The sequence below is a fragment of the Cervus elaphus genome, chromosome 33, assembly GCF_910594005.1.
Source record: "Cervus elaphus chromosome 33, mCerEla1.1, whole genome shotgun sequence".
NCBI classification, from domain to species: Eukaryota; Metazoa; Chordata; class Mammalia; order Artiodactyla; family Cervidae; genus Cervus; species Cervus elaphus.
The window spans coordinates 3,058,638-3,071,067 of record NC_057847.1 but is presented as its reverse complement, the minus strand read 5'-3'; the positions used below and the strand labels follow the sequence as shown (position 1 = coordinate 3,071,067).

At 43.8% G+C, this 12,430-nt stretch overlaps 1 protein-coding gene across 1 annotated transcript; it reads right to left on the bottom strand.

Moving 5' to 3' along the window:
- Positions 1-764: 764 nt before the first annotated feature.
- On the bottom strand, positions 765-12,031 carry LOC122688257 (heterogeneous nuclear ribonucleoprotein A3-like). The gene is made up of 2 exons (XM_043894139.1): positions 11,929-12,031; positions 765-2,099 (listed from the first exon to the last, which is right to left on the bottom strand). Exons 1-2 carry the CDS (start codon positions 12,029-12,031, stop codon positions 955-957), a joined length of 1,248 nt encoding a protein of 415 aa, XP_043750074.1. The 3' UTR covers positions 765-954.
- Positions 12,032-12,430: the final 399 nt, after the last annotated feature.

Here is a 12,430-nt window from a genome sequence, read left to right as displayed (position 1 = left end):
AAACATAGGAGTAAATTTTCATACATTTAGATTTGGCAATAGACACCATTGTACAAGTAATATGATACCAAAAGAACAAGCAAAAAAGCAAAAATAGACAAACTGAACTTAATCAGAAATTTAAAGTTTTATGTGTGATAAAACATTATCAAGATAATGGATTTCCCTGGAGGTCCAGTGGTTGAGAATCCACCTGCCAATGCAGGGTACACAGGTTCAATCTCTTGTCTGGGAAGACTCCACATGTCAAGGGGCAGTGAGGCACATGCCCCATAAATACTGAGGCCAAGGGCTGCAACTACTGAAGTCCTCATGCCTCCATGCTTCTCAGTAAGAGAAGCCCCTGCACTGCAATGAAGAGTAGCCCGCTCTGGAGAGAAAAAGTCTACCTGCAGCAACAAAGACACAGCACAGTCAAAAATAAATTTTTAGAAAAGTAACTAGTTAAGAAAATCATCAAGAAAATGAAATACAACCTACAGAATTGGAAAGAATTTACAAGTCATACATATCCTAAGTTTCTAGTATCCAGAATATATAAAGAATTCAACAACAAAAAGGCAACTCAATTTTAAGGTAAAAATTCCTTAATTTTTTATTCCTGGTACCACTACCACAATTTACAGGGCAATATACCTGATGTAATGAAAGAAAAAGAAAAAGACAAAGCTACAACAGATAAAAGACCTCAGGAATGTACATCTAATTGACACTACATTGCATTAATCAATAGCTGCACTTTTTGCAAACTGTGGCTATACAGTCCTGAACAAGAAGGGTTTCCTGTTTAAGCTGCAGTAACTTTTCTGACTATGGATCATCGTTCTTTCTGTGGCAGATTTTTACAGTTCCTCTAACGCATTTGGGACGGCTGTCTCAAAGTAACCTGCAGCTTTCCTGACAACTCCTCTCTTTCTCTCCTGCTAAGAACTGTAGCCCTTTTCTTCTGAGTTTTTAGAATCTTCTGCTACCATATCCACCACTTTCACCACCAGATCCATAACCACCACTATAGGGACTGACCGAGCTTCTTCCACCAAAACTACCCCCTTTCATGGGTCCATAATTTGATTGCTGTTGTCCACTATAATTTCCAAAATCATTATAGTTTCCACCACCACCATAGTTACCACCTCCAAAATTTCCTCCTTCATTGTAACCATCGTAACCATCATATCCTCCACCACCGCCACCATATCCACCACCTTGGTTTCCATATCCTGGTCCACCACCACTGTAACCTCCTCTACTACTATAACCAGGACCACCTCCGTAGTTGCCACCATCACCTCCAAATCCATTGTATTCACCGTCACCTCCTCCATAACTCCCTCGGCTGCCACCACCTCCACCACCATAGCCCCCTCTTCCACCAAAGTTTCCACCACGGCCAAAGTTACCTCCACCATCTCCAAAGTTTCCTCCACAACCCGTAAAGTTGCCAGGTCCACCTCCACGACCTCTTTGTGATCCAGCAGATTGCATCTCTTGTTCAGAAAGGGCCTTTTTCACTTCACAATTATGACCATTAATAGTGCGGTATTTCTGAACAACAATTTTATCAACTGTATCATGATCATCAAAAGTTACAAAAGCAAATCCTCTCTTTTTTCCACTCTGCCTGTCTTCCATAATTTCTATGGTTTCAATCTTGCCGTACTTTTCAAAGTAGTCTCTCAAGTTATATTCTTCTGTATCTTCTTTAATACCACCAACAAAAATTTTCTTCACTGTTAGATGGGTGCCAGGCTTTACAGAATCCTCTCTAGAAACAGCTCTCTTTGGTTCCACTACACGCCCATCAACCTTGTGTGGTCTAGCACACATTGCTGCATCCGCTTCTTCAACACAAGAGTAAGTCACAAAACCAAAGCCCCTGGAACGTTTTGTTTGGGGGTCTCTCATCACCACACAATCTGTAAGTGTGCCCCATTTCTCAAAATGTTCTCTTAAGCTATCATCTGTAGTTTCAAAGCTCAGACCACCAATAAACAGCTTTCTCAACTGCTCTGGTTCCTTGGGATCATGACCCTCCTCCCCCCGGCAGCGGCTGCGACGGCCGGAGTCGGGCTGGGGGTGACTGGGCGGTGGTTTCACCTCTATTTCGAGACCGGACTCACCTCTTCCAACTCGAGTTCAATATGGGATCTGGCAACTCAATTTAAAAATGGGCACAGGACTGGGAATGAGAAATAGACATTTCTCAAAAAAAGATATAGAAATGGTATCTGAAATGATAACATCAACAGCCATTATGGAAACGCAAATCAAAATCAGAGAGAGGGACTTCCCTGGCAGCTCAGTAATTAGGACTCCAAACTTCCACTGCACAGGGCCTGGCTTTGATTCCTGGTTGGGAAACTGAGATCCCACATGCTTCACAGTGTGGCCAGAAAAAAGAAGCAAAGTGGCTTGGCCACTGTTAAAAACAGTAGTTCCTCAAAAATTTCATAGAATACCACGTTACCCAGTAATTCCACTGCTAAGTATATACCCCTACATGGCATGGCTCCATCCAAGGTCTGTCCAAGATGGACGGGTCATGGTGGAGAGGTCTGACAGAATGTGGTCCACTGGAGAATGGAATGGCAAAACACTTCAGTATTCTTGCCTGGAGAACCCCATGAACAGTATGAAAAGGGAAAATGATAGGATACTGAAAGATTAACCCCCCAGGTAGGTAGGTGCCCAATAAGCTACTGGAGATCAGTGGAGAAATAACCCCAGAAAGAATGAAGGTATGGAGCCAAAGCAAAAACAACACTCAATTGTGGAAGTGACTGGTGATGGAAGCAAGGTTTGATGCTGTAAAGAGCAATATTGCGTAGGAACCTGGAATGTTAGGTCCATGAATCAAGGCAAATTGGAAGTGGTCAAATAGAAGATGGCAAGAGTAAATGTCTACATTTTAGGAATCAGTGAAATAAAATGGACTGGAATGGGTTAATTGAACTCAGATGACCATTATATCTACTCCTGTGGGCAAGAATCTCTTAGAAGAAATGGACTAGCCCTCACAGTCAACAAAAGAGTCCGAAATGCAGTAGTTGGATGCAATCTCAAGAACGACAAAATGATCTCTGTTCGTTTCCAAGGCAAACCATTCAGTATCAAGGTAATCCAAGTCTATGCCCTGACCAGTAATGCTGAAGAAGTCGAAGTTGAACGGTTCTGTGAAGACCTACAAGACCTTCTAGAACTAATATCCAAAAAAATATGTCTTTTTCATTATAGGGGACTGGAATGCAAAAGTAGGAAGTCAAGAAACACCTGGCTGCTGCTGCTAAGTCACTTCAGTCGTGTCCGACTCTGTGAGACACCATAGACGGCAGCCTGCCAGGCTCCCCCGTCCCTGGGATTCTCCAGGCAAGAACACTGGAGTGGGTTGCCATTTCCTTCTCCAATGCATGAAAATGAAAAGTGAAAGTGAAGTCACTTAGTCATGTCCGACTCTTAGTGACCCCATGGGCTGCAGCCTACCAGACTCCTCTGTCCATGATATTTTCCAGGCAAGAGTGCTGAAGTGGGGTGCCATTGCCTTCCCCGAAGAAACACCTGGAGTAACAGGCAAATTTGACCTTGGAGTACAGAATGAAGCAGGGCAAAGGCTGACAGAGTTTTACCACCAGAATGCAATGATCATAGCAAATACCCTCTTCCAACAACACAAGAGAAGACTCTACACATGGACATCACCAGATGGTCAACACCAAAATCAGATTGATTATATTCTTCGCAGCCAAAGAAGGAGAAGCTCTAGAGAGTCAGCAAAAACAAGACTGGGAGCTGACTGTGGCTCAGACCATGAACTCCTTATTGCCAAATTCAGACTTAAATTGAAGAAAGTAGGGAAAACCACTAGACCATTCGGGTATGACCTAAATCCAATCCCTTATGACTATACAGTGGAAGTCAGAAATAGATTTAAAGGACTAGATCTGGTAGACAGAGTGCCTGATGAAATGTGGATGGTGGTTTGAGACATTGTGCAGGAGACAGGGATCAAGAATATCCCCAAGAAAAAGAAATCCAAAAAGGCAAAATGGTTGTCTGAGGAGGCCTTACAAACAGCTATGAAAAGAAAAGAAGTAGAAGGCAAAGGAGAAAAGAAAAGATATACCATTTGAATGCAGAGTTCCGAAGAATAACAAGGAGAGACAGGAAAGCCTTCCTCAGTGCTCAGTGCAAAGAAATAGAGGAAAACAACAGAATGGGAAAGACTCGAGATCTCTTCAAGAAAATTAGAGATACCAAGGGAACATTTCCTGCAAAGATGGGCACAGTAAAGGACAGAAACGGTATGGACCTAATAGAAGCAGAAGATGTTAAGAAAAGGTGGCAAGAATACACAGAAGAACTATACAAAAACGAATGTCACAACCCAGATAATCACAATGGTATTATCACTCACCTAGAGCCAGACATCCTGGAATGTGAAGTCAAGTGGGCCTTAGGAAGCATCACTACAAACAAAGCCAGTGGAGGTGATGGAATTCCAGTTGAGCTATTTCAAATCCTAAAAGATGATGCTATGAAAGTGCTGCACTCAATATGTCGGCAAATTTTGGAAAACTCAGCAGTGGCCACAGGACTGGAAAAGGTCAGTTTTCATTCCAATCCCAAAGAAAGGCAATGCCAGAGAATGCTCAAACTACTGCACAACGGCACTCATCTCACACGCTAGTAAAGTAATGCTCAAAATTCTCCAAGCCAGGCTTCAACAATACATGAACTGTGAACTTCCAGATGTTCAAGCTGGTTTTAGAAAAAGCAGAGGAACCAGAGATCAAATTGCCAACATTTGCTGGGTCATCAAAAAAGCAAGAGGGTTCCAGAAAAACATCTACTTCTGCTTTATTGACTATGCCAAAGCCTTTGACTGTGTGGCTCACAAGAAACTGTGGAACATTCTTCAAGAGATGGGAATACCAGACCACCTGACCTCCCTCTTGAAAAACCTGTATGCAGGTCAGGAAGCAACAGTTAGAACAGAACATGGAACAACAGACTGGTTCCAAACAGGAAAAGGAGTATGTCAAGGCTATATATTGTCACCCTGCTTTTTTAACTTATATACAGAGTACATCATGAGAAACGCTGGACTGGATGAAGCACAAGCTGGAATCAAGATTGCTGGGAGATGTATCAATAATCTCAGATATGTAGATGACACCACCCTTATGGCAGAAAGCGAAGAAGAACTAAAGAGCCTCTTGATGAAAGTGAAAGAGGAGAGTGAAAAAGTTGGCTTAAAGCTCAACGTTCAGAAAACTAAGATCATGGCATCTGTTCTCATCACTTCATGGCAAACAATGGGGAAACAGTGGAAACAGTGACAGACTTTATTTTGGGGGGCCCCCAAATCACTGCAGATGGTGATTGCAGCCATGAAATTAAAAGACGCTTACTCCTTGGAAGGAAAGTTATGACCCACCTAAGCAGTATATTAAAAAGCAGAGACATTACTTTGCCAACAAAGATCCATCTAGTCAAGGCTATGGTTTTTCCAGTAGTCATGTGTGGATGTGAGAGTTGGACTATTAAGAAAGCCGAAGAATTAATGCTTTTGAACTGTGGTGTTGGAGAAAACTCTTTAGAGTCCCTTGGACTGCAAGGAAATCCAACCAGTCCATCCTAAAGGAAATCAGTCCTGAGTGTTCATTGGAAGGACTGATGTTGAAGCTGAAACTCCAATACTTTGATCACCTGATGCAAAGGACTGACTCATTGGAAAAGACCCTGATGCTGGGAAAGATTGAAGGCGGGAGGAGAAGGGGGTGACAGAGGATGAGATGGTTGGATGGCATCACTAATTCAATGGAAATGAGCTTGAGTGGACTCCAGGGGTTGGTGATGGGGAGGGAGGCCTGGTGTGCTGCAGTCCATGGAGTTGCAAAGAGTCGTACAGGATTGACTGAACTTAACTGAACTATATACCCCTAGAATTCAAAATAAGGGACTGTGAATCCCCAGGGAATCTGACTTTGAAGATCAGTGGGATTTGATTATAGGACTTCCATAGTTCAGTCTCTCACTAGTTAGTAGAGAAATGCAAATCAAAACTACAATGAGATATCACCTTACACTGAACAAAATCAGTTCAGTTCAGTTGCTCAGTCATGTCCGACTCTTTGTGACCCCATGGACTGCAACATGCCAGGCTTCCCTGTGCATCCCCAACTCCCAGAGCTGGCTCAAACTCATGTCCATCCAGTTGGTGATGCCATCCAACCATCTCATCCTCTGTCATCCCCTTCTCCTACCGCCTTCAATCTTTCCCAGCATCAGGGTCTTTTCCAATGAGTCAGTTCTTTGCATCAGGTGGCCAAAGTATTGGAGCTTCAGCTTCAGCAGCAGTCCTTCCAATGAATATTTAGGACTAATTTCCTTTAGGATTGACTGGTTGGATCTCCCTGCCATCCAAGGGAGTCTCAAAAGTCTTCTCCAATACCACAGTTCAAAAGCATCAATTCTTCAGCGTTCAGCTTTCTTTATGGTCCAACTCTCACATCCATATATGACTACTGGGAAAACCATAGCTTTGATAAGATGGACCTTTGTTGGCAAAGTAATGTCTCTGCTTTTTAATATGCTGATAAAAATGGCTATCATCAAAAAATCCATGAACAACAAATGCTAAAGAGGGTGTAGAGAGAAGGGAAGCCCCTCACACATGGAGAACAGTATGGAAGTTCCTTATATGACCCTGAAATCCCACTAATAGGCATATATCCAGAGAGAAACATGATCTGAAAGGATATATGCATCCCAGTGTTCATTGCAGCACTGTTTACAATAGCCAGGACATGGAAGCAACGTAAATGTCTATTGACAGAGGAATGGATAAAGAAGATTTGGTACATATATACAATGGAATATTACTCAGCCACTAAAAAGAATAAAATAATGGCATTTACAGTAACATGGATGGACCTGGAGATTGTCATACTGAGTGAAGTAAGTCAGATAGTAAAGAAGAAATATCATATGACATCCCTTATATGTGGAATCTAAAAGAAATGATACAAATGATCTTACTTACAAAACAGAAAGATATTCACAGATTTAGAAAACAAAGGGATAGTTAGGGAGTTTGGGAGGGCCATATACACACTGCTGTATTCAAAATGGATAACCAACAAAGACCTATAGAACAGCTCACGGAACTCAGTGTTACGTGCCAGCCTGGATGGGAGGGGCTTTTGGGGGAGAATGGATACATGTATATGTATGGCTGAGTCCTTTGGCTGCTCACCTGAAACTCTCACAACATTGCTAATTGGCTATACTCCAATACAAAATTAAAAGTTTAAAGTTTAAAAAAAACAAAAATACCCAAATTTTAGAAAACTGACATATTAATGGATAATTCTTAATTTTGTCATATTAATGTTTTATATGCATATTTGTATTTCAGCTAGATTGTTTGTAGCCTGTATATCTTAATGTTTGACCTATAACCACAGTCATAGAAATGCAGTTTTGTAGGAAGATTAATGCAGAATTGATGAAAGGAAGAGGCAGATGAGAAACGGGAGATTATTCCAGTTACGTAAATTGGGATAAGGGACTCCCAGGTGGCGCTAGTGGTAAAGAACCTGCTGGACAGCACTGGACGCAGGCAATGCAAGTTTGATCTCTGGGTCGGGAGGGTCCCCTGGGGGGAAAATGGCAACCCACTTTAGTATTTTTGCGTGGAGAATCCCACAGACAGAAGAGCCTGGCAGGCAACAGTCCATAGTTGAAAAGAGTCAGACTTGACTGAAATGATGCATGTGGAGTGGAATAAATAAACACTTTGACAAAGGTAATGTGATAAGTTTTTGATGTGTTAACTTGTTTGGCTAAATTATGAGAATGGAAGTAAGAATAGCAGACATTTTCTAATATACACACACCTCCCACTATTCAGTCAAATACTAATGCGTACAGCTATCAAAGTAATTTTGCAGACATAATAAATTCCTTAATGGTTGATTTTATTGATAAAGGAAATCATTCTGGTGGGTCTGACAATCAGTGGAAGCCGTATAAAAGAAGGTGTAGGCATTCCCTGAGCCAGATTCTTAACAGTCTACACTAATTCTCCGTTAACTGGATTTTTCCTTCCTGATTACCTGTGGACAACAAATTCAGCTTGTGTCCATGGGGTTCCATCCTGCTGTGATCATCCTTTTCTGATAGCATGTAGACATCATTGATGTCTCTGTGCCTGTGAATCCCAGCCCAGTCCACTAACTTGCCTTCCTGATGGCCTGTTCTATGCATTTGGGGCTTGCTTAGCTTCAGCCGTCACAATATGTGGCAAATTTCTTGTAACCAATCTCTTAATAATGTATAAGTGTTACACACACATGTGTATCCACTAGTGTTGCTATCTTTCTGATAGAATTCATTTTGGTACTAGAAATTGTTCCAGGGAAACAAACGTAAAAGTAAATTTTCTGCATTGAGTCTGGGCAGTTCTCTGGTTGGATATTAAGGCACTAGTGACCCTATTTCCAATGGTAATGAGAACACTGGAAGTCCTTAGGATGATGTGGCAGAAGAGTTACCCAAATTTCACTGTTGGATATCTATAATCAAATAGTGATAGAAAGTGAGATTCTAGGTGGCCAAGCATTTGGCACCTTATGACATTTTAGTCAAAATAAAGAGTATAAAGGACTTCTCTGGTGGCCCAGTGGTTAAGAATCCTTCTGCCAATGCAGGGGACACAGGTTTGGTCCCTAACCCAGGAAGATTCCACGTGCTGTGGGGCAACAAAGCTCATGCACCACAGCTCCTGACCCTGCAGCATGCAGCCTGTGCTGGGCACCACGAGAAGCCTCCACAGCGAGGGCGCGGTGCACCGCAGGGCTGGAGGTCTCGCTCACCACAGCTGGGGAAAGCCTCCACGCAGCATGGAAGGCCACAATAAAGAAAGACATTTTTAAAAGGAGTGTAGGAAGTTCCCCGGTGACCTATTGGTTAGGATTCCAGGCTTTTACTGCCCTGGCCCAGATTTAGCCCCCAGTTGGGGAACTGAGATTCTGCAAGCTGCCCTGCATGGCAAAAAAACAATTGTGTCATGAAGCTGAGTGGTCCTAACTGTCTGGAGAGTGTGAAGCCAAGACTGAGCCAAAGGCCTTAAACCCCCAGTTTGAGCTCTGCATAAATGTCCTGAAAGCTTCTGTAGCTGCCTCTAAAGAAAGCTTCTCTCCTGTATATGCAGGGTCAAGTTTTCTGAAATCCAAACCCCTGGTCTTACCCTGTGAGTAGCTAAATTACAATACAAATTGAATTCCCGCCTTTACACTGTTAATTTTCTTGAAGTCAGAGCATTAATTAGGAAGAAATGAGATCCTGAAAGTTGGAATGGGAAATACACGAAGATTCTAAGGATGCTGGGGACATCAAATCCCTAAATTTCACTGTCTTCTCTGCCAGCAAAAGCAGTCATTCCATCCCTGCCTGAGATTAGTCCTTTCTCACTTGAAAAACCTGAAATAGCCTCCCCTGAGCAGTTGCCTTGAGAGACACTAACTACCTTCCTCAGTTTTTACCCTACCAGCCCTCTTTCCTTTTAGACCTATCAGTTCAGTTCAGTTCAGTTCAGTCGCTCAGTCGTGTCCGACTCTTTGCAACCCCAAGAACCACAGCACACCAGGCCTCCCTGTCCATCACCAACTCCCAGAGTTTACTCAAACTCATGCCCATTGAGTCGGTGATGCCATCCAGCCATCTCATCCTCTGTCGCCCCCTTCTCCTCCTGCCCCCAATCCCTCCCAGCATCAGGGTCTTTTCTAATGAGTCAACTCTTCGCATGAGGTGGCCAAAGTATTGGAGTTTCAGCTTCAACATCAGTCCTTCCAATGAACACCCAGGACTGATTTCCTTTAGGATAGACTGGTTGGATCTCCTTGCAGTCCAAGGGACTCTCAAGAGTCTTCTCCAACACCACAGTTCAAAAGCATCAATTCTTCGGCTTTCTTAATAGTCCAACTCTCACATCCACACATGACTACTGGAAAAACCATAGCGTTGACTAGATGGACCTTTGTTGGCAAAGTAATGTCTCTGCTTTTTAATATGCTGCTTAGGTGGGTCATAACTTTCCTTCCAAGGAGTAAGCATCTTTTAATTTCATGGCTGCAATCACCATCTGCAGTAATTTTGGAGCCCAAAAAAATAAAGTCGGTCACTGTTTCCACTGTTTCCCCATCTATTTCCCATGAAGTGATGGGACCAGATGCTATGATTTTAGTTTTCCGAGTGTTGAGCTTTAAGCCAACTTTTTCACTCTCCTCTTTCATCAAGAGGCTTTTTAGTTCCTCTTCACTTTCTACCATAAGGGTGGTGTAATTAGACTTAAATCCCAAAAGGTCCCAAAGCCGAGGTCCCAAAGCAAAGTGTGACCAGCAAGAAGATATTCTTTATTCACGTCATTTTAAATTCTGATTTTTAAAACAATAGAATTTCTTTTAATAGTCACCTGAGGTCCTGGACCAACTTGAATGGCCATCTAACAGCTGACTAGGTCAGGGAGGATATGTAAAATTCAGTTTTGAGGAAAAGGGCAGGGGTTTCAGAAGACCCTTAGAACTAGCTCTTGTCCTTCTAGCTCCTTTCCCTCTTGCCTTCTTGGCCCAGTGCTCTACCTCTTCTTATTTTGAGGGGAATATTTTTGTAGCTGTCTTACTGTAGCTCACTGTGAACTGTTCACTGAACCCACAGTAGGAAAGGTGCAAGCTAAGTTGGAAGAAAACTCAAAGAGCCATAGGAACTGCAGACGCGTTACTCCTTCCTGGCGGGCACAGCAGACGCACCGTATTCTCTCCTCTCTTGGTTCACCCAGCGGACACAGCCAGAACACAGCCAACACACCAGAACACAGCCATACGTAGCCACAAGGACTTCTTTCAAGTGGAGCTGATTCAGGCGACTGCACAAAGTAGCCAGTACCTCGAGGCAAGTATGCGCAGTACTGTAAGTGATCTCAGCTGTTACATAACCACATATTCACGAAGCATGGGGCAAGAGCAAGAGAGCATGGGGTGAGAGAGCTTGACCACGCCATCGTGACTAATTTGCTCTCTCCCCACACTCCACCCCTTCAGGGTCTCACCTCACAATCTATGCACAGTTCATGTTCATCTTCTGTGATATTCCCTTGGTGAGTAACACTGACCCTTGAACTTACATCTTGCGACAACAGCAGATGTTATAGCAAACAGTTACATCCCCAATACATGGCAAAACCCAATGCCAGGTATCACCTGAAACTCATGTTGCAGTCCTTGCCCTCACGGGGCTAGAAGAGCCACCGCATGCGGAGTGCCTTTATCTTCCATGACCAAGTCCAGTCCACCATCTGTCTTTGTGAAATTGTAAGACAACCTCCACAGGGGCAAGTCCACCCCTGCAGGGTTTTTATTAAAGAACTGAAAAACCCCTCATGGGCTCCAGGCCCACCCCTTCAAGGAGCGGATTTTTGTGGCATTCAGAGTCCACATGATTCACAGTCTGCCCACATGATTCCAAATACAGTCCACCCACATGACTCACAGTCCACCCACATGGTTCCAAATGCGGTCCACCCACATGGTTCCAAACACTGTTCTAAATCCACAAGAGAATCAGAGGGTAGTAGCACAGTAAGGACACAGACTTTATACACTGTTCTACATCATCAGACACAGCCTTTACGGTATACCTCTGCATGCATCAGCCCACGATTGCATCTGTGTAACCTGGATGGGACCCCTGCCAGTTCAGGCCCCCTTTGGGGTCTTCACATTTTCAAAATGATGTCTCACGTGTCGTCCTTCCACTTCTCTCAGAAAGAACCTGCAACCCCCCCTCCAGGTGCCGGGCCCACCCCTGAGTCTCAGAGTCACAAAAGCCAAGCTGCTAAGGTTTCCCCTTGCTTTTGCCAAAACTTCTTACCCAAGTCAACCAACTCTGCCTGAGTATATGGTCGATATGTCGTGAACTCAGTCACACTGGGGGCCCCTTGAGGATGTCCCGCCCCGGGCCATAGGCTGCTCATGCCTCACTTCTGCTGCACAACAGGTGTCGCTGACAAGTGGGGACCCACAGTCTCATAACATTCATCATCTTTATCCTTAGTTTCATAACGTTCGTCATCACTGTCACTTACCACCCTGTTATCAAATTCAAATTCAAAGCCATGAGGTTCTTGCTCTAATGCCAGTATATATTGCTCTGCTTCTTCCAAGTGTCTCTGCACATGGCACACTGGCTTGGCATCACGTAGGGCACTATCCACATTTGCCTTCAGGGCAGTCGGGAAAATCCAGCCCATGGCGCCAGCGGCAGTACGTGCCTCCTTGTTCAGCAGATGGGAGCCCACCGCCTGTAAGGCCCTCTCAGTGTTCTCTGGTGGCCCATCCACCGCCCCCACCTCCCAGTCTTCCACCAGAGCCCA

Bases quoted from the DNA above. Each gene is read 5' to 3' on its own strand.
- LOC122688257 (XM_043894139.1), bottom strand. From the start codon at position 12,031: ATGAGCAGCCTATGGCCCGGGGCGGGACATCCTCAAGGGGCCCCCAGT. The intron at 2,100-11,928 runs GTAAGAAGTTTT...GTCTCGAAATAG, and splicing joins GGCAGAGTTGGTTGACTTGG to AGGTGAAACCACCGCCCAGT.